Source organism: Eurosta solidaginis, chromosome 5, assembly GCF_040869045.1.
Source record: "Eurosta solidaginis isolate ZX-2024a chromosome 5, ASM4086904v1, whole genome shotgun sequence".
NCBI lineage: Eukaryota > Metazoa > Arthropoda > Insecta > Diptera > Tephritidae > Eurosta > Eurosta solidaginis.
Window position 1 is genome coordinate 166,080,363 of NC_090323.1, and position 26,417 is coordinate 166,106,779.

At 37.4% G+C, this 26,417-nt stretch overlaps 1 protein-coding gene across 4 annotated transcripts in view; it reads left to right on the forward strand.

The window, feature by feature from the left end:
• The first annotated feature begins 7,589 nt into the window (after positions 1-7,589).
• Positions 7,590-26,417, forward strand: part of Dhc64C (dynein heavy chain, cytoplasmic) — a 50,172-nt gene continuing 31,344 nt past the window's right edge. For all 4 annotated transcript variants that reach the window (XM_067756819.1, XM_067756818.1, XM_067756821.1 and 1 more), the window contains exons 1-12: positions 7,590-7,910; positions 17,588-18,162; positions 18,227-19,061; positions 19,125-19,324; positions 19,393-19,796; positions 19,861-19,966; positions 21,600-21,755; positions 21,818-22,742; positions 22,831-23,395; positions 23,463-24,852; positions 24,915-25,037; positions 25,104-26,156. In XM_067756819.1, coding sequence (XP_067612920.1) covers positions 7,667-7,910; positions 17,588-18,162; positions 18,227-19,061; positions 19,125-19,324; positions 19,393-19,796; positions 19,861-19,966; positions 21,600-21,755; positions 21,818-22,742; positions 22,831-23,395; positions 23,463-24,852; positions 24,915-25,037; positions 25,104-26,156 — 6,576 coding nt within the window. In that variant the 5' untranslated portion in view covers positions 7,590-7,666. The remainder of the gene's footprint in view (positions 7,911-17,587; positions 18,163-18,226; positions 19,062-19,124; positions 19,325-19,392; positions 19,797-19,860; positions 19,967-21,599; positions 21,756-21,817; positions 22,743-22,830; positions 23,396-23,462; positions 24,853-24,914; positions 25,038-25,103; positions 26,157-26,417) is intronic.

The following is a 26,417-nucleotide window of genomic DNA, read 5'->3' on the forward strand; positions in this document are numbered from 1 at the left end:
TTGGATTTTAATCGTTTTTCTTCTTTAAATAGACTCGTCAGAGCCACTGGTTGGATGCTACGGTTTGTCAATAAGTGCCGCCGTCAATATGGTAACGTATCCGCATATGGTCTAACATCGACAGAGCTTGACGCTGCAAGACGTCTTCTTTTCCGTCGCGCCCAGCAAGAAGCATTCGCAGTAGAACTAAAACATTTAGAGATCGGTGAGGCGGTTCCTCGCAACAGCAGCCTAATTCAGCTGACACCATACGTAGATGATGAAGGAATCCTACGTGTGAAGGGTCGAATCGACAACGCTAGCTGGCTTCCCCTGGATACAAGACGGCCTGTGATCCTCCCACCAAATCATACGTTGACAAAACTACTTGTCGCTCATTATCACTGCGAAATGAAGCACCAAAACACCGAAGCCGCTGTATGTGAAATTCGCCGTCGTTTCTGGATTCCACGTTTACGACAAACATTACGAAGCGTCATTGCCAATTGTTTCGTGTGTCGCCTAAGCAAAACGACGCTCGTTACGCCAATCATGGGTCCGTTGCCAGAGGATCGCCTCACACCTTTCATCAGGCCATTCACATATACTGGTTTGGATTATTTTGGCCCTGTTAATGTCACTATCGGTCGTCGCCAGGAGAAACGTTGGGTGGCTCTCTTCACATGTCTCACGGTGAGAGCAGTCCATCTGGAGATTGCATTTGATTTAAGTACAGACGCATGTATCACGGCCATACGAAACTTTACTAACAGGCGCGGTGTACCAGTTAGACTAAGAACTGACAATGGTAAAAATTTCGTTGGCGCAAACCAAGAAGCAAAACGATTCTCAGAAGTATTTGATTGTGGCCGAGTTCAGGACGAGTTGGGAACAAGAGGCGTAGAATGGCTTTTTAATTGCCCTATCAACCCGTCAGAAGGGGGAATATGGGAACGTATGGTTCAAAGCGTCAAACGTGTGTTACGCCAAACGCTTAAGGAAGTCGCACCAAGGGAGCACACACTTCAGTGCTTCCTTATTGAAGCAGAAAATGTTGTGAATTCAAGGCCGTTGACCCATTTACCTATCACCGCCGACCAAGACGAGCCTCTTACACCGAACCATTTCTTACTTGGAACCGCCAACACCGCTCAGACGCCGAGCGCTTACGCCGAACCAGAAAAGATTTGTAGTCTGCGTAAACAATGGCGAATTGCCCGCCAACTTCGTGACCATTTTTGGAAGAGGTGGATTGCTGAATATTTGCCCACACTTACTCGTCGTACTAAATGGTGCAACCTCACTGAACCACTAAAGGAAGGTGACGTAGTCTTCGTGTGTGACGCAAACGTACCAAGAAGGCAATGGTGTCGAGGCGTGGTGGAACGCATGTACCCTGGTAAAGATGGAGTGGTCCGACAAGCTGATGTACGCGTGGCTGGAGGAGGCATCATACGACGTGCTGCATCTAAGTTAGCCGTTCTGCACTTGGAAAGTAGTGAATCAGAACGATTCACGGGGGATGGGGTGTCGCGGAATGACTCTTAGATACAGCACGGCGTCAATCATATTTCGACGGTTGCGATTCAAATATTGTACACACTTCTTAGAGTGGCAACTCCATAAACCTCGGTTCTCTTTCCATCGTCATTCGTTGATTCAAAGCCGATGGAGACGGAACCGCGGTAAGTAAAATTCGTGAAATTTAATTTAAATCTCATTTAAAATGTTCAATGTATTCATTTCATAGAAATAAACGTCGATACAATCAAAATACAAATGCATTGTAGCAGTTATAATTCGTAGTCTCTAGGGAATCAACAACAGTATTTTTGAGCAGAAAACTTCTGCATTGGCGACTTTCGGTCGCATTTATAAAAAATTACCCTGGGTATATCCAACGCCGGTTTGGAGACCAAAGTAAACACTTGCAAAGCACTTTTACTCGCAATTTTTTATACACACCAAAAAACCATAAAAATTACAAAAACCACATTAAATTTTTCAATTTTGGTAGCACATATCTCTGGAAGGAACTAGAATTTTCTATTTCCTCATTCGTATTCCGGGACCTAGGTCCAAAGCGGTTCTTTTGACACAAAGCGCTTTTCTGTACAAGTTTTAGCACATGTGAGCTTAAATAATAAATTACCAAAATTTTCGTTAGTGATGCGCTAAACCGTATATTATTCAATTTTACCGCAATATAGTATACAAAATTTGCAACGCTAACAGAGCTGTCAAGTTACATGTCACAATTATAGCAATTTTGATATTTTTGGTATCTGAATGGCACAAAATAATATCTTAGCGGATTATTATTATTTAAAAATACGTATATTTGAATTTTATATACTTTCCAAAAAAAAAAAAGCACAGGTAATGTTTAATAGGTAATGTTTAATATTTATGGTACTCAAAGTCCCTTTTTATTAAAATTGTTTAATCATACCGCATTACCAATTCAAGATTCTGAGCATCCCTTCAAATGTCAACAGTTTATTATTGACAACCCTTCAAAAACGCGAGTACTCTATAAATAATGTAAGGAATAATCCTTTGGGAGTATAGGACTGCTCCAAATCTAATCTGTATTCATACAAAAAATGTGCTCCAATTAACATTGCGATGTCCTAGGAGAGGAGTAGGTGATCCCACTCTCGCTTTGTTTGTAAGTATGCCATAGAGTACATACGTGAGAATACTCTCCAAAGTACTTTCACTGTAGTACTCCATGGAGCACCCACAGAGGATCATATGCCAAAGTACTAAAGAGGAATTGTGTCGGAAAGAATTATCGAAGTGAATTTAATTTAAAATGAAAGTAAATGAAGAGGGGCAATACAACTTTTATATTCTTATGTTATTTAGCATTTGCGTGAATAAAGAAACTAATATTTCTCTATACATACTTTAGTATGTATACATGAACCCAGTGCGCTGTTGCATTTTATCAGAGTTGCCAAAGTAAAATTTTATTATTAGTTATTTGCATGCAATATTTTACTTTTGGCACCTCTGTTCGATCGTCATCGTGTCGTGATCACTGTCGTTAAAAAACGAGCAATGATCGGCTGATGGAACTTGTAATTACTTACACGTTTTTCAGCTTTCTATTTAGTTTTAAACATTGTTTACTATATAGTTTGGCAGCTTAAGTAGATGTTATGTTGCGAATAGAGTGGAAGGCAGTGGACTAGGCAGTCGAATGTCATATAATGAAGGAATGGTGTTCGGAGATTTTTCAAAGTTAAAAAAAAAAAATGATAAAAGCTTTAATATAAATAAAACTATTGTTTTAATAACAACAAAAACGCCATATATATTCTGTATACATAAATTTGTAAGGATTATCTCACTTTAAAATTTGAATTAAATAATCTAAAGTTTTGTTTTGAAACTGAGTCGAGAACTGTGCGTGTGAATGTGCGAATTTTCACCGATCAGCTGTTAGTTGCGCTACTTGGTAAAATTTACAATGGTTTTAGAGCTCATTCATATTTTCAATACGCTTATTACTCAGCAATTCTGTTTGTGTTTTTTTTTCACATGGATTGGCAAATTCGTTTTAAAGTGGTGTTTGTGATTTTCAAGGAAAAGAATTGACACAGCGACAAATTGTCAAAGCATTGCCATTTGGTAAACTCAACAGCCCAAATTAGAAAGAACTGTAAGCAGCCTAATCAATAATAAGTGACTGTGAGTACTCTAACAAGCTAACCTAATAAAACCGCACTGCGTTTTTTTAGCGCACGCAAACAACCGGCGTTTTTTGCCCGAACCGAAATAAGAATGCGTTGCGACAATGTAAAGCATATGTGCAAACGTCAAATGTTGTTGTTGTTGTTGTAGCGATAAGGTTGCCTCGAAGGCTTTGTGGAGTGTTATCGATGTGATGGTCCTTTGCCGGATACAGATCCGGTACCACAGCACCATTAAGATGCTAGTCTGTTAGTGAAACAGGATTCGCCGCGGATAAGTGAGGATGACAATTGGGTTTGGAGAAGCTATATATTGCGCTGGCAACCTGAAGGGTTTCGCTACACAGCCCCTTGAATCTGGTATTTTAGTCGCCTCTTACGACAGGCATACCTACCGCGGGTATATTCTGATCCCCAAACCCGCTGAGGGAAAACGTCAAATCTAAATGTCACGCAGAACAAAAATTGGAAATGGAGTTAGTTTTTCACGCAGCATGGGCCCTATTCAGTAACTATGAGTTTTGAAACGTACATTTTTCTTTCATACAAATTATATGAAGAAAAAGTGTATATTTTCAAACTCACAGTTACTGAATAGGGCCCCTGCCATACTATATTTCGCCATTTGTCCTACTTCTGTATGCATATGGTTGTATCAATGCGGAATGCATACAAAAACATTACAGAAACATGTATGCATATAAACGTATGTTTCATACATACGAAAGCATTATCCCTGCATCGATAAATGGGAATTTATTGATATGATGAGAGATGGCGCAACTTGAACCCATCAATTTGGATTATGTGGAAAACTAATATAAGCACCATTCTTACCGGTTTCGTCGAACCCCATCATCCTGAAAATTGTATTCACAACAGTTCAATGACCACAGAGCACCCGGGGCCAAGAGGTTGTAACCTCTCTACCGGTGTGGGTAAACTTTGGTCCACCGTAAAGTCCCTATCGAATCCGACTAAGCACAAATACAAAGTTTCCATCGCCTTTGGCGACAAAGTGCTGTCGGATGCGAAAAAATGCGCGAACGCTTTCTGCCGACAATATATAATGCATCCTACAGTCGACAAAGATAGACGGAGAGCCAATAGACACGCACATAAACACAAATTCAGCGCGTCACCAATCACCATTACCGCTAAAGAGGTTGAGGACGCCATTGGTCGTGCTAAACCATCCAAAGCAGTGGGCCCAGACGGCATAGCCATGCCGATGCTTAAAAGCCTAGGGAAAGAGGTTTTCAAATATTTAGCGCATGTCTTCAACCTGTCTCTTTCCACCTTTGCCATACCCAAGGTGGTCCCGCTACTAAAGCCTGGGAAACCAGCTAACATAGGTGAGCCGTATCGTCCAATATCTCTCCTATCGCCAGTGGCAAAGACGCTTGAAGCCATTTTGCTCCCTTATTTCCAAGCAAATTTGCAGCTAGCCCCTCATCAGCATGGCTTCAGAAAACTCCATAGCACTACCACCGCGCTAAATGCCATTAGCACCCAGATAAATTGCGGTTTAAATCAATACCTCCACCATAGAACAGTACTCGTAGCGCTAGACCTATCAAAAGCTTTTGATACGGTCAACCATGGCTCGTTACTGCAAGACCTGGAAGTGTCTACCCTCCCCCCATGTCTTAAAAGGTGGACCGAAAATTATCTGGGTGGTCGGCAGGCATCGGTGAAATTTAGAAACGAAACATCAAAACCAAGGAGAATTGAACAAGGGGTGCCACAGGGTGGTGTCCTATCCCCACTTTTGTTTAATTTCTACATATCTAAGCTACCTTCACCACCGGAAGGAGTCACAATCGTTTCCTACATCGATGACTGCACAATAATGGCCACAGGCCCAGGCCCAAAGATCGATGCGCTATGCAATAAAATAAACGGCTACCTCCCTGATCTCTCCAGTTTTTTCGCCTCGCGAAACCTGGCATTATCACCGACTAAATCTTCCGCGACCTTATTTACAACATGGACGTCCCAAATGTCGACCATTTTGAACATACACGTCGATGGCACTACGCTACCGACTGTCCTACACCCCAAAATCTTGGGTGTGGCGTTTGATCAGGATCTACATTTTGGTGAGCACGCAGCCGCAATTGTTCCGAGAATTCAGAGCCGTAACAAAATCCTCAAATCCCTCGCTGGCAGTACCTGGGGAAAAGATAAAGAAACGCTCATGACTATATACAAAGCAATTAGCCAGCCGATTACGTGCTACGCGTCACCCATATGGTCGCCAAGCCTAAAAATTACCCACTGGAAGAAACTACAGGCCTGTCAAAATACCGCTCTCAGAATCGCCACGGGCTGTCTTCTTATGTCCCCAGAACACCATCTGCATAATGAGGCGAGAATACTCCCCATCAGGGAGAGAAATGAGATGCTGAAAACAGTTCCTGTTGAATACCCAGAAACCTGGGCATCCCAACAGACATCTGATTGATGAACCAGCACCCCCTAGGGGCTTAAGGAGTCTTCTCCGTAAGCATATTGAGGAAATGCGGCACCTGAGAACCCAGCCGTATGAAGTGAAAAAACACAAGCAGGTCCTTGGTGAACTCCATAAACAGGCGTCGGACCTTTATGCCGGGAATTGCCCGGTGAATCCAGTACTTAAAGAAAATTATCCAAAACTCGCGGAAGAGGAACGCATACTCCCCAGGGAAACGCGTGTCACTCTTGCTCGGCTTCGTTCTGGATACTGTAACAGGTTAAACTCTTACCTATCCAGAATCAACCCCGACATACAAAATGTATGCACCGCTTGCAATGTGTCCCCACATGACACCAACCATCTCTTTAATTGTAATGTGGAACTAACGCCTCTAACATCCCTTTCCTTATGGCCCACCCCTGTTGATACGCAAGTTTCCTTGGACTCCCGTTAGAGGATATTGATGACAATTTGTGATCGGTCGCGGTTATTAGGTGGGGCGAGCATTGCTACAACAACAGCAACAACCCGGGGCAAAACGGTTGGCAGTAGTCATTACTCCTCGACATATTCCAAGTTGCTGAACTCACATCAGTTATTTATCGATCATAATAAGTGATTATGAATCAAAGTGTGATATATTCTGCATAGACGTCAAAATTCCAAAGTGATTGGATCACCTGATTTGTAATTGACTATCGCTGTCTCATTCTGTATCTCTTTCTATCACCCGCTGAAGATAGCCGGCCCTATGCGCCGCCATATTGAACACCCTGTCAAAACGCTGAAAAGTAGCCATATTGAACATTCTGTCAGGCAGTTGACAGATAAGATATCATACTTAGTTTGATTCACAATGATTTATACCCTGGAATTCTTTTCGAATAAAATAGGATTCTATGGAAAAAGAAGAAAAATCAAGGAGTCCTAAATAATAAAAGTGGAGACAAAATTCAGAAAAGTGTATTTTTACAAACATATCGCCGTTTATAAAATATGCATATTTCATGCATGCATGTTTAAATTCACAAAATACGAATTTTACATACTTTTCCACGCATTTAGCATACAAATATTCTAAATGCATACAACTTATTTCAAATGGGGTACTTCAAAACTGAGCGTTGGATACCTAATGCTGCCTTATAAAAAATGCACCTCTGCTTGATGACTCATCGCAATGATGATCGCCTTTCGATTAATTTACCCTAAGGGGAATATCTTTTTGTTTACATTGCTAGTTTTCTGAATTTAAAGATTAAGTAATCCTTTTTTATATTTTTTCATATAGAATTTTTATAAAACTATGTCGATTGTCCATTGACATTCGTTATAGGACCGAGTTTTATATATCTTTGTGCATTGATTGTTTCCCCTTTAATTCGCTGAGGTACCGTTTGCAAAGGGCAGCAGCACCTTTTTTCACTACTGATTTTTCTTCGCTAGCAAATTGTAGACGTAATCAAGTTAGCTCGTGAAAATTTAATAAAATCTAATAAATATAGTGCATTAACTAGCGAATAAAAGTATGGGAGATTCGCTAGAGAACGCCGATACTTCTGTGGAGGCAGTGGTGAATGTAACCATCGTCGATTATGGTGCATTTGCCAATTATATACGTAAGGCGGTGACCATTTTGCTGCCTGAAGAGGATGTAGTGCCACCGGCATTAAATCTTGCGCTGGAGGATCCAGATAATCAGGAACGCATCAAAAAGTTTCTTTCAGATCCACAAGTGCAGGCGTTATACATACAACGGAATTGCTTAAAAGGTAATTGTACCATAAAATGGTTAACGGCATTAAAATTTTACAGCTGCAATTACCACATGCCAACGCCCAAGGTGTACAAAATGGCGTCCATCGTCCAAGAGGCTCTTTCTTAATTTAATGCATAAAAGCAATATGTTGTGGTTTTTAAATGGGTTGGATTGCCATACCTAAAAGGTCAAAAAATACTGTGCTTGATTAGGAAAACTTTCTTCCAATTAGGAAAATCGATCAAGAAATATTGATTAAAAATTCCAATTAGAAATGCAGTTTGACGTATACAGACTGATGTCATTTTAGCCTGTCATCGAACGAGCATATAGGAGCGAATCTACCATCCAGGCGAATTCATGAATTTTGAATTTGCCTTGCATTCCACGATAACCGGCTTCCGATGCATTTTGTTAGTAAACAGGAATCAGCTGTTTGTTTACAAGGAACAATCATTGGGCATCAACAATTAACAGATGTTTTTTGTTTACATTCTGCATCACTGGCTGCCTCCGGAATTATGGAGGGCTCCGCAACTGTTCGTCGAAGTAGCAGGATTGTTCTTTTTAAAATGTCGGTATAATACTTACATTATCGTTTAAATGTAGTACAGTACAAAGTGTTTTGTAAAAATATGTTTCGTGTAGCTTAAAAATTATGGTTTTAGTTCAATTAAAATAAATTTGTTGTCTAATTTTTTTTTTTTTTTGGGGTTTGGTTGAATGGCACGGACGTTAGTCCATAACGCCAGGTTATATATCAGATTGTTTTTTCTTCAGCTTGTTGTTGTCTTCAGATTGTTCCTGTTTTCCGTTTGTTGTTTTCTTTGTAGAGGTTGGTTTATTTTTGCAAGGATGAATCTTTACAATGATTGCTTTGCCTTTGTAACGAAATTACAAAGATTGTATGTTGAACGATAGCTTTCATGTACTAAGTAGGGTTGCATTTTTTATATCTGTTTTATTGATTTGGTTTTTGTCTTAAAGCGAAAGCACATATGTTGACTTTTAAGTGCTTTGAATTTATACTGTATCACGAATGAGATCAGTGGATACGTATGAATGCCCATTTTGGCATGTTCGTTTAAATGAAAGTTTTGTATGTACATATACATATAATTATCGATATTGGTATCTTGAAGTTTTATATTACAATAATATAATTAAAAATGAGAAAAGTATACAAAAGTGTATATTGCTCTTGTAATTTTTGATCACAGATTTTAGAATTTAACTTGTGCCTTTTTTAAAAATGAGGCAAGTTGAGTAATTTTGGTTGTGTTGTTACCACTAAAAATATCTTCAAAACTGAAGTTGTTGTTAAATAAATTGAATTCAGATCTTATATCATTTAGGTTTCTGCATAGGAAGGTTTGGTGATAGTAGCTGTCTGTTTGACCACAGCTACACCGTGTCGAGTTGATTGCCTTTATTTTTTGTAAGTATTGCTTGTCATAGGTATGACCGGTGAGGATTCTATTTATTGTTTTAATTTCTGTAGTAGGTATATCTATGTTCTTGAACCAAGTTTTGTTTTTTCTAATGGGGTATGTTGTTGCGAATAAGTTGAGTTTATCACTCGCATAATTTAAAAATTCTTCATACCAGTCATCATGAATATTAGTTTTTATTAGCTTGAGAGCTTCGTCAATTGTAAGTTTAAAATTTTTATTCGGACTATTAATCGTTGCTTTTTTGGCTATTTCATCAGCTTTTTCGTTGCCTGGGATACCTTTATGGCTAGGTATCCAGACAATGTGGATCTGTCTAAAACTATAATTCATGATGTCTTGATGAATATTATATACAATGCTATTGGTTGCTTTTGGGTTTAGGAGTGCTTGGCACGAACCCAAACTGTCCGTAAATATCACCAGTTTATCACATTTGTTATTTATGGCTATGTTGATGGCTTCTTGTATAGCCATCAATTCGCCAAAAATAGATGAGGATTTAAAATTAAAATTAAAGCTATGTTCTAGATTCGAGGAATAGTTATATATGCCACATCCAGTCGTGTTGTGTGAAAGAGATGTATCGGTGAACATTATGTGAAAAAGATTGGCTTTGTAGTCGTTTAGAATGCTTGAGAAATTGGCCTGAACACTTTCACTTGTCATATTTGCTTTCTTTCCAGAAAACAATTTATCTAGTACCACCAGGTCAGAAATAGGACACAGTACATGGGGATTCACCACGTCAAGGCTGTCAAGAATCGCAGAGAAATGATTGTAGGTTTTGGAGTAGCTAGAATTGAGACTAGCATTATTGCAAATGGAATCCTTGATAGGATCATCATATGCAAAAATTTTTACCAACTCTTTAGCTGTCAGCCACGTTGCACGTTCAGAGGCAGGAAGTTCATTTGCAATTGCATAAAGCAAGGGAATGGGTGTGGAAGGGGTGACTCCTAAACACCTTCTTAGAAATTTATTTTGCAAAGTAATTATTTTCTTGGTACTTGAGTTAGGGCTATTGGATGCCGTGGTACCACAGTATTCTATTTTTGATCTAATTAACGTTTTATAAATATTTAAAGCTTTTTGTGGATGTAGCCCTGATTTAATATTGGTGAGATATTTGAAAAAGTTAATGTTGTCTGTTTTTTTAATTACAGACTCGTAATGATCTTTGATTGTGAGGGAACTGTTTATGATTCTTCCCAATATTTTTAAGTTATGAACTTGTGGTAGTGTTTGGTTGTGAACACTAATTTGAATATCTTTTATCGGGCCTCTATTTAGGTGCATAATTTTTGTTTTACTTGAATTGAAGCTTAGGTTCAGTTCAGAGCACTTGTCTGCAAACCGGTTTAGGGTATATTGTAGATTTATCTTGGCGGCATCTATGGTTTCACCAGAAGCAACAAAGAAAAAATCGTCTGCGAATTGATATATTTGAGTGTTGGTATTAGTAGTATCATGAAGTTTGGATGTATAAATGTTGAACAGTATGGGAGATAGACAGCTACCTTGGGGAATTCCATTGTAAATATTAATGACCTCCTTGCCTATATTAAGAGTTCTGAGGGCTAGGAAGTTTGTTATCCATTCAATGTATAGCTGATCAATTTGTAGTTCAGAAAGCATATCTTTAAGAGCGCTTATGTTGACGCAGTTGTATGCGTTGGATATGTCGGTGGAGCAGAGAATTACATGTTTTTTATCATTTTTTGATACACTGATATTGTGTAGGATGTAATTTAGACATACAGAGCATGATTTGTTTTTCCTGAAAGCAAAGGAATTTTTGGGAAGGCAATTGTTGGTTTCTAGAAAGTTGTATAATCTGTTTTTTATACATGAATTAATAATTTTTAAGAGTACAGGTATTAAGGAAATCGGTCTGAAATTTTGATATTGACTGAGATCAGCATCTTTTTTTGGAATCGGAACTACTTTAATTGCTCTCCAATGGTCAGGAATTTGATTTGATAAGAAAAGGTCATTTAGTATTGTTTTTAAATTGTTTAGTGTCAGCTCTGGTAACGCTTTGATCATATTGTATGAGATGCCGTCAATACCCGCAGCAGAGTCCTTTTTTTTATTGGCCAAAACTAGTTGGATTTCTTCAAATGTGAAAGCTAAGTCAAGGTTTGGTTCCACTTCGGTGTTTATTGCAAGTCTTACAGAGTTACTTGGTACTTGGTCATTTAACATATTCAAGAAATCTTGATTGTAGTTATCACACCATGTTTGAGAGATATTTTGACTGAAGTCACCTCTAAGGGCCTTTACAAATTTCCACGCACCTTTGCCTTTACTCAGATCTAATTCTTCAATTTTATTATTGAAATTGTTTTTTTTTGCCCTTTTCACATCTTTTTTCCATTGTTTTTTGGTTGTGATTAAATTTTCAAAATTTTCGGGATTGGGGATGAGTTTGGCCTTCTTGAATGCCACAATAAGAAGTCTGTATGACTTGTTTATTTCCTCATTCCACCAAGATTTGGGGATTCTGTTTTTCTTAACAACATATGTAGCATCTTTGATTTCATCTTTGATTTTTTCTTCAAAAACACCTAGAGACGAGTCGCATTCGAGTTCACTTAGTGACTTGATAAGTTTTTTTTTGGAAATGAATTTAGTGATGTATGTACTAACGTTGTTAGTTTCTATTGTAATAGGAAAGTGATGGCTTCCTCCAATTCTGGTTTGATCTACAGAAAATTTGTATATGAAATTGTTATTGACGAAACATAAGTCGAGTACTGATCCGTTGTTTGTACGGATGTCACTTTTAAATGTGTAGGTGCCATCATTTATATTGGTAAAGTTGGATTGTTGTATGAGATGATTTAAGTGCTTTCCCTTATTTGACTCACATGTGTCACCCCAAGCAGTGGATCTTGCATTAAAATCACCAATTAAAAAAACATTGTTGTATCGTTCTAAAAAATTTAAAATTCTGGAAATTTCACCAGTGAAGTTACTGGTATTTATATTTGGAGGGAAGTATACGCTGCAAATTATTATGTTTGGACTTAAGTTTTTTGTTTGTATAATTAAAACATCATATTCACTATTGAAATTAATTTTGCGGAATTTGATTTCTCTTTTGACAGCTATGGCTACGCCACCATAGCCATCATTCCTATGTTTTTTACATAAATTATAATTGAGTATTTTTCTATGAGATGTGTTTCTGGATAAAAATACTTCGCTTAAGCAAGCGAAGTCAAAATTGTATTTGTTTAGGTAAAATTCTATTGTGTTTATATTAGCTTTTAATGATTGACAATTATATTGCATTATTTTCATGATTTTTGAAGGGATTTGATTGTTGAATATGGAGGGTATCTTTTTGAGCAATTATTGCTTCAAATTGGCCTTTGAGGCCTTGAATTTCTTCAAGAGCGTTGGAATTGTTATGTTCTAGAGATATTTTTTGGGAGATTTTAATTAATTGATTTATGAACTTTTCAAATTGGGATACTAATCCTTTTTGGTATTCAGGAGAGTTGAATACAGGATTAATTGGATTTTTTTGTCTAACTATTTTGGGAGGAGATTCTCTGGGAGGTGGGGTTTTGTATCTTTCATTGCCCTTTTTGGCCACATGGCTATATTGTTTTTTGGTGAAATTTCTATTTATTTCAGTGTCTTTATCAACAATATTTGAATATTCATTTTCCAACGCAGGGAAGTCTGTTTCCTCAACTTCAAGAATTTCAAATCTGTTACCACCACGAGGGTAGTACAAATCCAGTGCCTCCTTTCTTGTTAGCTTCTTGACAGCCCTGACGCGGGCAATCTTTGCTTCTTTTTCCCACTGTGGGCATATATTCCTATCTCTGGCAGAGTGGCCCTGATTGTTGCATAGAATGCAGGTGTTAGATACACATTTTGGATTTTGACATTCAGCTTTACCACATGTTAAGCAACGTGTCTTCGTTTTACACGACATCTTTGTGTGACCAATTCTGCCACAATTTTCACATTGTCTGAGGGGAGGGATGAAAAACTCAACATTTAGCTTTGTGTAGTTGTATATAATGTGGGTAGGAATGTTATTTCCTGAAAAACCAATTTTTAAAGTCATAGTCGCAATATACTTGTCAGTGTTGGGGTCTTTTCGTGTAAAGCGTTTCACCGACACTATAGGTATAGTCGTGATTGCTTCTTTGGCAACATCATCATCTGAGAAGCAGAGTGGGACTCCTTTTACAATTCCGTATATTTCCAAGGCAGTTCTTGGAATGAATGGTTTCAAGTCTCTTTGGATGACACGTTGGTCTATAACAAAGTTATTAGCATGATATGTACTTTTGAAGATAATTTTATATAACGTTCTTCCAATGGCTTGGATGTGGTCAATGTCTTTTATACGCAAGTCTCTTATTTGACTGAATAGTGTGAGACCATTTGTCATTTTTTCATTTTTCAATGTGGCATGTGACGAAGAGTCTACTAGCACAAAAATTTCACCTTGGAAATTTTGAGGGTATTGTATTAATGGTCTGTCCTCATATTTTTGTCTTGCACTGTTCTGTGCATTACCTATATTTGTGGTTGTAACTGTACTTATGTTTGGGTTCGTGCCCTTAGCTGTGTCTGTTTCATTTCCTTCCATTTCTACACTACCACTAACATTGCCTAATGTCACACTACTATTGTTGCTTTCTTCTTTCCCGCCATTTTTGGCGTTGTTGGCGCCTTTTTTGCTTTCATCATCCCCAAATTTCGATTCTATATCCATGGCTTGAGCCATGTTGAAATTAACATTAGAATTTTCATTTGCTTTGATGGATGCAACACTCGATTTTTCATTGATTTTGGACATTGCCTTGCACATGGAATCCTCACCTTTATATTTCACCAAACCCTCACTACTAAGCTCAAAGAAACCAGTTACATTTTCATTTTTTTCTATTTTAGGTTTTTTGTTAGCTCCGGTTGCACTAGGTACATCCTTTGCATCCGTGGACGTCACCGACCGTCGGGTCGGCGACGCCATAGTGTCTTTAAGATTTCTAGGTGCCTTGTAAGACACCTTTGCCTTTTTTTCTTTGGGCACTGTAATAAATTGCTTCTTTCTTTTTTTTTTTTTTTATTAATTTATCCAAAAGTATACTATATATTTTTTGTCACACAACCAAAATACTCACCAATTTAATATATGTATCGTACACAATAAATTCAACTTGAGAACAGTTCTAAATATATTTGTCACACACAAAACTTGTCAGTCACTAACACGCAACACTTAAAGAAAAACGCGGGACGATCCACTTTACTCCACGATTAAAGTCCGAATGATTGCCAATATTTGCAAATTTTTTTTACTAGTTTTTAGCTACGCAACTAATTATATCGCAGATATTTTGGACTTTTACACTAATCGTAAGCCATGAATCATCCCACATGTATTCGCCTTCCACTAGTCGTGACACTGAAACCATTTTCAAGGTCTTTTTACACTCCAGTCGCCTTTACTGCCTTGATTTGTTTGTAGCCTTTAAAATATTGCGGACTTGCTTGTTTTTAGGAGCTTATGGCCAATTTTTATATTTACAAGCACCGCTGCCCAAACAGATGAATTTATTTCTCCAGCTTTTCCAATAAAAATGTTGTCTAATTAATATAAAAATTTGCAAATTGTGCAAAAATGTTCTATTGCTATCGGGCAAAAATCTTAAAAAATATGCATTTTGTACAAAAAAATACATATAATTGCTTTCGGGCATAATCAAATTAACATTAAAATGTTAAATAATGCATTCATCATAGAAATTTTATTCAAATATTACAAGAAATAAAAGCATATAAGTAAAATTTTTGTTTTACTTTGTATTTCATCATGAAATGCAATACCAATAATTTAGTAACGCAACGCTTGTGGGAAACCAAGACCACGGTCATTCTTACCTGCATTCTAACACACTTGCGCAAGGGTTGCGCCGATGCCGCCGGCGCTGAGGTTTCTTTGTCAAACCGCCAAGAACGTTTGGGCAGTTGCTGTCGGGGATCTGTACGACTAAGTCGATTTGTTAGTTATATACAATCATTTTTTAATAAAGAGGATTTGTTAACTTTAAATTTGAGTGCTTATTAATTTCAACTTCTTAGTTTGTTTCCGGCGAGTTGGCTCCTTAATTTTTTTAAGTGAAAGGATCTGAGATCCTTAAGTTGTATTATTTTCAACTGTTATGTATAATACTCAGCTGATGAGATTTATTCTGTAGCTGAGCGGTTTTATTTATTATTTATTTATTTATTATTACGGTCTTTAAGACCTAGTTTAGGTTAAAATAAGAGATTAAACATAAATACTCATGTCACATTTAGTGACGTACAATATAAAAACAATTTTTTTTTGAACTTACTAATATTTTCACAGTCTTTCAAATCAGAAGGTAACTCATTATACATTTTATACCCTAAATATTCAAGAGACCTTTTGGCGAACTCAGTTCTTATTCTAGGCAGTCTTATAATATTGCAATTTCTAGTTTCATAATTGTGGATTTCATGATTATAATGTATTTTACTACTCAGGTAATTCGGTAACATTCCTAACCTAAGTTGGTGTATAAATTTCAATGTGAAATGACTAACTGACTGTTTAATACTAAGCCAGTTTAATCTATTGAGCATTACAATTTTTGGCGTTCTTGGAGGACATTTTAAAATAAATCGCATTGCCTTGTTTTGCTGTATTTGAAGTTTCTTAATATACATATCATTACTTAATAGCAGAATAGTAGGACAATAAATAAAGTGTGGTTCAATAATTGAACGATATACCAATATTTTATGACTTTGACTGATATGTTTACATGTTCTATACATGAAGCCTATTTTCTGTGCAATTTTCCTTTCCAGATAAGTTACATGCTCTCCAAAATTTAGATTATCATCAATCAAAACTCCTAAATACTTAATTTTGTCTACTCTTTGGATGTCCATATTTTTTACCTTCAGCGTAATATTATTTAAACAATTGTTACTTATGATATTAGTGTTTTTACAAAATATCATGAACTTAGTTTTTTCGACATTTAATTTCAGTTTTCTAAGGCATAACCATTTGTATAGCCAGTCCAGGTCTTCTTGTACTTTCAGCATGGCACATTCTGCATATTTTTCACTTATGATAAGCAATGCATCATCCGCAAATAGACGTATTTTACAATATTTTAAGCATCGTTTGATATCATTGATATACAATGTAAACAATAATGGCGCCAAGACCGAGCCTTGTGGTAAAACAATGTTAACATCCACCACTGATGAAACCTCATTTCCAATTATCGTTCTCTGTTTTCTGTCACCCAAATAACTCCGGAACCATTCCAACGCCTTTCCTTTTATACCAATTTTAAACATAACGCCCAATAGCTCAGATCTATCGACAGTTTCAAAAGCCCGTTTTAAATCCAAGAAGACAGACACCAATAATTCCAATCCAATCTTCAATTACCATATTCAACGCTCTTTCACAAGAATGGCTCTTCCTGAATCCCGATTGTTCTGGGATAATCACATTGTGCTTCTCTAAGTATGCCACAAGTTGATCCTTCATCACTGTCTCCATAATTTTTTCATCTGTAGGTAACGTGTTAATTGGACGTAGTTCCTCAGGTTTCATTGTATTTTTTACTTTTTCAACAGGTATTATTGTTGAAATTTTCCAGTATCTAGGTACAATAACGCTGTTTAAGGATTCGTTAATTATGTCTTTGTAGAAATTAGCAGTATATGTCATGGCATCTTTAACGACACCCTCCGATAAAAGCTTGTCGCCGCCATATTTGTTTTAGATCTCAACGCTTAACAAACCTCCGCCTATCAACAACTCGGCAAAAACAAAATCCGTGCGTCATGCGGATGCGCCCCTCGTGTCGGTTTGACGGGCTTTGGAGGGTTCATTATTATTATTATTATTATTTAGCAGACGAGGCTCTGGTGACAAAAGTTCCTAATGGAACTAGGGGATGGGGGGTGGGATGGCCTAGAAGTTGCAATGTGGTCATATTAAAGTGTTATTGAGATGCTCGCACTTGCACCAAGTGGTGCTTTCTACCGGAACATACCGAATCTTTTTCCTTCAAGACCTTCGGGCAGTGTCTTTATCGCTGCAACAACAGCAATTAGAGAATTTAGTTTTAAGTTTATTTATTCAACGCTATATACATATTCGTTTATTTAAATACCCTGATACCAAATTGTGAATTCCCTTTTTTTTTAGAAGACGAAAATGAACAACCAGCTGAAGGTGAGGAGGAGAAAGAGTTCGTCAACTATCAAATTAGCAATGATGTACACTTCACTAATAGTCGTATGGCTTCGCTGGCTTGTATCAAACGTGGCGCTGTTATTGAAGCTGATAAATCAATACATTCACAACTACGTTTGATTAACTTCTCCGATGGCTCGCCATACGAAACATTGCACGCATTCATTTCCAAATCTTTGGCACCATATTTCAAATCTTATGTTAAAGAATCAGGACGTGCAGATCGTGATGGTGATAAAATGGCGCCATCTGTTGAAAAGAAATTAGCTGAACTGGAAATGGGACTCTTGCATTTACAACAAAATATTGACATACCAGAAATAACATTAACAGCACATCCATCTGTAAATTCAGTCATACGCAAATGTACTGACGAGAATCGTAAAGCAAAAGTGGCAGATTTTGGGGATAAGGTTGAGGATTCATCGTTTCTTAATCAATTGCAAAATGGTGTAAATCGCTGGATTAAAGAAATTAAAAAGGTTACCAAGTTAGATCGTGATCCATCTTCTGGCACAGCTTTGCAGGTAAAAACTCGTAATACATTAATTTTAATATAACAACGTTTCTTACTCTCATTGTTTTTCATAGGAAATTTCATTTTGGTTGAATTTGGAACGCGCTCTATATCGCATACAAGAAAAAAGAGAATCGCCAGAAGTGGCACTCACATTAGACATACTAAAACATGGCAAGCGTTTCCATGCTACTGTGTCCTTTGATACTGATACTGGTCTCAAACAGGCTTTGGCTATGGTTGCCGATTATAATCCGCTAATGAAAGACTTTCCTATTAATGACTTACTTTCGGCAACTGAACTCGAAAAAATACGTCCAGCTGTACAACAAATATTTTCACATTTGCGTAAAGTACGTAATACCAAGTATCCGATACAACGTTGTCTGAAACTAATCGAAGCCATTTCACGTGATCTTTCACAACAATTGCTGAAAGTCCTTGGCACACGTCGTCTAATGCATATACCATTTGATGAATTTGAACGTGTAATGAATCAATGCTTTGAAATATTCAGTTGTTGGGATGACGAATATGATAAATTGCAAGGTTTATTACGTGACATTGTTAAAAAGAAGCGCGACGAGCATTTGAAGATGGTATGGCGTGTATCGCCAGCGCATAAAAAACTACAAACACGTATGGAGCATATGCGTAAATTCCGTCGTCAACACGAACAATTGCGCACGGTTATATTGCGTGTATTGCGTCCAACTAAACAAGCACAAAATAATGATACTAACGCTGTAGAAACCAAGCAACCATACAGCTTGGAAGCAGCTGATGCTAATGCTATTGAAGAAGTAAATTTGGCATATGAAAATGTGAAAGAAGTTGATTGTTTGGACATAACTAAGGAGGGTTCAGAGGCCTGGGAGGCAGCTGTTAAACGTTATGAAGAAAAAATAGGTAATTTTAAGATTAAAAAGAAAATTATACTTAATTATGTTACTAATTCTTGTATGTTTGTAGATCGCGTTGAAGCACGTATAACTGCACATTTGCGTGATCAACTTGGTACTGCTAAGAATGCGAATGAAATGTTCCGCATATTCTCACGTTTCAATGCTCTATTTGTGCGTCCTCATATACGTGGCGCCATACGTGAATATCAGACTCAACTAATACAACGAGTGAAGGATGATATTGATGCTTTACATGAGAAATTCAAAGTATACCATTATACTATTAAGTTTAACAATTAATTATCAGTTTTTTAATTATTTCTTTGTTTACATAGGTACAATATCCACAAAGCAAGAGTTATCGTCTGTCAACTGTGCGCGATTTGCCACCCGTAGCTGGATCGATTATTTGGGCACGTCAAATTGATAATCAATTGACAATGTATTTGAAACGCGTTGAAGATGTTTTGGGTAAAGGTTGGGAAACACATTTGGAAGGGCAAAAGCTTAAAGCCGATGGCGATAGTTTCCGTGCAAAACTTTCGATTTCTGAAGTTTTCCAAGAATGGGCACGTAAAGTGCAGGAGCGCAATTTTGGCAATTCTGGCCGCATATTCACCATTGAATCGGCACGGTCGCGCACTGGACGTAGTAATGTTTTAAAATTGCGTGTGAACTTCTTGCCTGAAATTATAACACTATCGAAGGAGGTGCGCAATATTAAAAATTTAGGTTTCAGGTAAGTGTGAATTGTGCCGCACTTATGTATTCAATTACGTTTAATTTTTCCATCTATTTTGCAGGGTTCCGCTTACTATTGTTAATAAAGCACACCAAGCCAATCAAATTTATCCATATGCTATTTCATTAATTGAGAGCGTGCGCACATATGAGCGCACTTTAGAGAAGGTATATAATAATATATACATAGCTTGTTTTTATGCCCGATTTTATACCATTTTTTTTAACACATGCCACAACACCTAACTCACCACAAAAACGTTAGATCTTTTTCTAAATACTTTTACTTTATACCGTCCTATCATTACACTTATCATAAAGAGAACAATGCTCGCATGTACTTTAAAACGCGTGCAGCTGTAACTCATTTGTCATACATTTTAAAACATTATTTAGTATGGAATTTCATCTTAAGTTTTCTGAACGTTAGCATTTTTTATTATTTTATGTAATAATATATGGAACGGTTACACTGTGCACCAATTTCAAAGGCCATTTCCGGAGAATGAAGTGAGTGCAATGCTTTATGCAAAACCTTTATTAATATATAGAGTCAATTTAAATTTAGAAGTAGAATTTTCACCAAAGGAAGAATACGTTTTAGAGAATCATTCAACAGAAAATCTCACTTGGCATCTTCTGAAATCCAATGTTTAAATCTATTGGTAATAACAAATCAAACTCGCTGCCAGAAATGAAATAAGTTACTTAGCTACTCCCGCGATCGTTCATCTAACCACTACCTTAAGGATGGCGGTCGAGTATGGACTGTAGTTGCGTGACACATTTACTTTGGAGATAGAAAGATAGATATATCTATTCATTTATGGCAGCGAGTTTGGTTTGTTATTACCAATAGATTTAAACATTGGATTTCAGAAGATGTCAAGTGAGATTTTCCGTTGAATGATTCTCAAAAGCGTATTCTTCCTTTGGTGAAAATTCGACTATCTATCTACCTATCTACTTTGGAGACAACTCGGTTTCAATGTTGTGCCATGAATGCCGTCCGAGCAAAGACTGCGGTTTTGTTTTGATGATGTACCGACAAGGCGGATAATTCAGGTCTTCCGAGTATCTGCGTTGGACAATGTCCGTTTCTCATGATTTTACTGTGACAGCTTTTTACCGGATCGATTCTTTTTGGTTTCCTTGGTCTAAACTTTTCATACTGCATTGTAGTCTTTACCGCTAAAAAGATTTTTGCACTTTGTAAATTGCGGTTTGATAACTCAAGGCTTTACTTACGATTACGTAAAACAATAATGTATTTTGCTTAATATTATTTTTGGCTTAAAGCTTCCAAAAACCACACTACATACATGTTTGAATATTTTTTTTTTATAAATGCTCCATTCGGCTTCTTTTCAATACTGCTTCGTAAAATTAAATAAATAAATCAATACAATACTTAAACACACTTTTGCATTCAAAAAGCGCAAAGATTTATTGTCTATCTCTCTCAACATTCATTATCGAATACCTCCCTTTCTTACATGCAGCTAAATAATAGGAGTTTAGCACAAAATTCAGTATTCAAGGTAGTGTTAATGTTAAATAAATAAATGTTTTTTAAAATATGTAGTGTTTTACTTGTTATACCTATAATCATTTGCACTTAGAATAATTTATTATTGTAATACACATTCGATAAAGAAATTTAAAAAAAAGTAATTCACAAATCATAATGAAAATGCATGCTTCGTAAAACAAGAAAAGTAAAAAAAGCCAAATTTATGTTTTTTTTAAATTATTAAGCTTTTATTTATGTACTAATTTGTTTATATATTTTACTTATTAGATTGAAGATCGTGCTAGCATTGTACCACTTGTTGCTGGCTTGCGCAAGGAAGTGTTGAATCTGATTTCCGAAGGCATTGGTTTAGTTTGGGAGTCATACAAGCTTGATCCCTATGTGCTACGTTTATCTGAATGTGTCACACAATTTCAAGAGAAGGTAAGTTGAAGGAATTTTGATTATAAAAAACCCACACTAAAAGCATTTTCTTTCCTCTACAGGTCGAAGACTTACTCGTCGTCGAAGAACAATTAGACGTAGATGTACGTTCACTAGAAACATGTCCTTATAGCGCAGCCACATTCACCGAAATCTTATCAAAAATTCAACACGCTGTAGATGCTCTCTCACTCAAACAATATTCCAATTTAAATGTTTGGGTATCACGTTTGGATGAAGAAGTTGAAAAGAAATTGGCAATGCGTCTGCAAGCTGGTATACAAGCTTGGACTGAAGCTTTGACTGGTAGCAAGAAAGAGCGCGATCTATCCATGGACACCGATGCACCAGCACAGCCAACTCACAAATTGGGCGGTGAACCACAGATACAAAATGCTGTACATGAAATACGCATAACCAATCAACAAATGTATTTGTATCCCTCTATTGAGGAGGCACGCTTTCAAATAATGCAACAACTATTTGCTTGGCAAGCCATTGTTACATCACAAGTGCGCCTTCAAAGCACACGCTATCAGGTGGGCTTAGATAAACTGGCGCCACCTACTTACCGTAACTTGTTGACTAAATTACCAGAAGCTTTGATTTTGGAGAATGCTTATGGCGCAATTGAGAATAAGATAAGTGAAGTACGTAATTATGTGGAAGAATGGTTGCGTTATCAGAGTTTGTGGGATTTGCAAGCTGATACTTTGTATGGTCGTTTGGGTGAAGATGTTAATTTGTGGATTAAATGCTTGAATGATATTAAGAAGTCACGTACCACTTTCGATACGTCGGATACGCGACGCGCCTATGGTCCCATTGTAATTGATTATGCTAAAGTCCAAGCTAAGGTAACCTTGAAATATGATTCTTGGCATAAAGAGGCATTGGGTAAATTTGGTACTTTGCTTGGTAATGAAATGACTACATTTCATTCAAAGGTTTCGAAGTCGCGTACAGATTTGGAAATGCAGAGTATTGGTAAGTGTGTATTTGCGGTAGATCTTTTTGTTTCTTTTTTTTCTAAAACACCGTATTTTCCTTTCTTCTCCATACACCACCACGACAGAAGCCGCCAGCACTTCTGATGCCGTTAGTTTCATCACTTATGTACAATCTTTGAAAAAGGATATGATTGCTTGGGACAAACAAGTCGAAGTATTCCGTGAGGCACAACGTATACTCGAGCGTCAACGTTTCCAATTCCCCAACAACTGGTTGCATGTGGACAATATCGAAGGTGAATGGTCTGCCTTCAATGAGATCATTAAACGTAAAGATACAGCCATACAAACACAAGTGGCTAGCTTGCAAGCTAAAATTGTAGCCGAAGATAAGGCTGTGGAAACACGCACTGTTGATTTCTTAAACGATTGGGAAAAGAATAAACCAACTGGCGGAAAAATACGACCAGATGATGCGTTACAACAACTGCAATTATTTGAAACTAAATACTCGCGTTTGAAGGAAGAGCGTGACAATGTGTCCAAGGCTAAGGAGGCATTGGAGTTACAAGAATCTGCTATACCCAATAACAGTTCAGAGCGTATGAATGTAGCTTTGGAAGAATTGCAAGATTTGCGAGGTGTCTGGAGTGAATTGTCTAAGGTTTGGACACAAATTGATGAGACTAGGTGAGTGTCTTTGGAAAAATTGTTTTCTAACGAAATTTTTTTTCGACATGTACATTATTATTTACAGAGAAAAGCCATGGCTTTCGGTCCAACCACGCAAATTGCGTCAACAGCTCGAGGCAATGATGACCCAACTCAAAGAGTTGCCTGCACGCTTGCGCATGTATGAATCATACGAGTATGTAAAGAAACTTATACAAAGTTATATTAAGGTGAACATGCTGATTGTTGAATTGAAATCGGACGCGCTCAAAGAGCGTCACTGGAAGCAGCTCACTAAACAATTGCGCGTTAATTGGGTTATCTCGGATCTCACGCTGGGACAAGTGTGGGATGTTAATTTGCAGAAGAATGAAAATGTCGTAAAAGATATAATACTTGTTGCACAAGGTGAAATGGCTTTGGAAGAATTTTTGAAACAAGTGCGCGAGTCTTGGCAAAGTTACGAATTGGATTTGATAAATTATCAAAATAAGTGTCGCATCATACGTGGTTGGGATGATCTCTTCAACAAAGTGAAAGAACACATCAATTCTGTGGCTGCAATGAAGCTTTCGCCTTATTATAAGGTATTCGAAGAGGAGGCATTAACTTGGGAAGAGAAGTTAAATCGTATAAATGCGCTATTCGATGTTTGGATTGATGTGCAACGTCGTTGGGTTTACTTGGAAGGTATTTTCTCAGGTAGCGCTGATATAAAAACCCTACTGCCTGTAGAAACATCACGTTTCCAGAGTATCAGTTCTGAATTTTTGGGTCTAATGAAGAAAGTCACAAAATCTCCAAAAGTAATGGATGTTTTAAATATACCCGCTGTACAACGTTCTCTAGAACGACTCGCCGATCTCTTGGGCAAAATACAGAAGGCTTTGGGTGAATATTTGGAGCGTGAGCGTACTTCCTTCCCACGCTTTTATTTTGTGGGCGACGAAGATCTTCTGGAGATTATTGGTAATAGCAAGAATATCGCACGTTTACAAAAACATTTTAAGAAAATGTTTGCTGGTGTTGCTGCCATACTATTAAATGATGACAATACTGTAATTTTGGGCATCTCTTCACGCGAAGGCGAAGAAGTTAAATTTATTAACGCAGTGTCAACTGTTGAACATCCCAAAATTAATGAATGGCTTTCGCTAGTTGAAAAGCAAATGCGCTTCACTTTGGCATCACTTTTGGCACAAGCTGTACAGGATATTAAACAATTTCGTGATGGTAAAATTGATCAACAAAAATATATGGAATGGTGTGATAGATATCAAGCACAAATTGTTGTACTTGCTGCACAAATTCTTTGGTCTGAAGATGTTGAGGCAGCACTGCAACAGGCATCTGAAAGTAATAACGCCAAGCCAATGCAACGTGTGCTTGGTACAGTGGAGTCCACTTTGAATGTACTTGCTGATTCGGTGTTGCAGGAGCAGCCGCCATTACGTAGACGTAAATTGGAACATTTGGTGTGTACTTGATTACATTCCCATTGCCAATTTTTTTTTACAGATTCCAGTTTTCTTTTTAGATCAATGAATTCGTGCATAAGCGTACGGTGACACGTCGTTTGATTGCGAATGGTGTGACCAGTCCAAAATCGTTCCAGTGGCTTTGCGAGATGCGCTTCTATTTTGATCCACGTCAAACCGAAGTAAAATTTTGTAAATAAGTCATACCAGCTATTATGACGAATTAAATGCTTTTTCCCGCCTCACAGGTACTTCAACAACTGACCATTCACATGGCCAATGCACGTTTCTATTATGGCTTCGAATATTTAGGCGTACAAGATCGTCTTGTACAAACTCCACTCACTGATCGCTGCTATTTGACTATGACACAAGCTTTGGAATCACGTTTAGGTGGTTCGCCATTCGGTCCCGCTGGTACTGGAAAAACTGAATCGGTTAAGGCACTTGGCAATCAACTGGGTCGTTTTGTGCTTGTCTTCAATTGTGACGAAACTTTTGATTTTCAAGCTATGGGACGTATATTCGTTGGTCTATGCCAAGTTGGCGCTTGGGGTTGTTTTGATGAATTCAATCGTTTGGAAGAGCGTATGCTCTCCGCTTGCTCACAACAAATACAAACTATACAAGAAGCGCTCAAATACGAGATGGATAGCAATAAAGAGAGTATTACAGTCGAATTGGTTGGCAAACAAGTGCGTGTCTCACCCGATATGGCCATCTTCATTACCATGAATCCCGGCTACGCTGGCCGTTCCAATTTACCCGATAATTTGAAGAAACTTTTCCGTTCGCTAGCTATGACAACCCCCGATCGTCAGTTAATTGCTGAAGTGATGCTATTCTCGCAAGGTTTCCGTTCAGCTGAAAAATTGGCATGTAAAATTGTGCCATTCTTCAAATTATGCGATGAACAATTATCCAATCAAAGTCATTACGATTTTGGTTTGCGTGCACTCAAATCTGTGCTGATTTCTGCTGGTAATGTAAAGCGTGATCGTATAATGAAAATTAAGGAAACTTTGCGTCAACGTGGTGAGGAGAATATTGATGAAGCTTCAGTGGCTGAAAATTTGCCAGAACAAGAGATACTCATACAATCGGTGTGTGAAACCATGGTACCGAAGTTGGTTGCCGAAGATATACCATTGTTGTTCTCTCTGTTGAGCGATGTATTCCCAAATGTGGGATACACACGCGCTGAGATGAAAGGATTGAAAGAAGAAATTCGCAAAGTATGTCAAGAAGATTATTTGGTATGCGGCGAAGGCGATGAGCAGGGTGCTGCCTGGATGGAGAAGGTCAGTGTATATTTTTTTTTTTGTAATTGTACTGTGTGTGTATGTAGTATTGGTGCAGCGTGTTTGTGACATGAGATGCAGTGAATGTGTTTTGGGCTAACTCACACTCAAAAAAACATGCAAGATATAATGAAACTTGCCACATACATTCATTTTTGTATAATGTTTCATTTTAAACATATTTGAAAATTGTGTCATACATTTTTAAGTTAAATAAAACAAGTAAGGAAGGCTAAGTTCGGGTGTAACCGAACATTACAT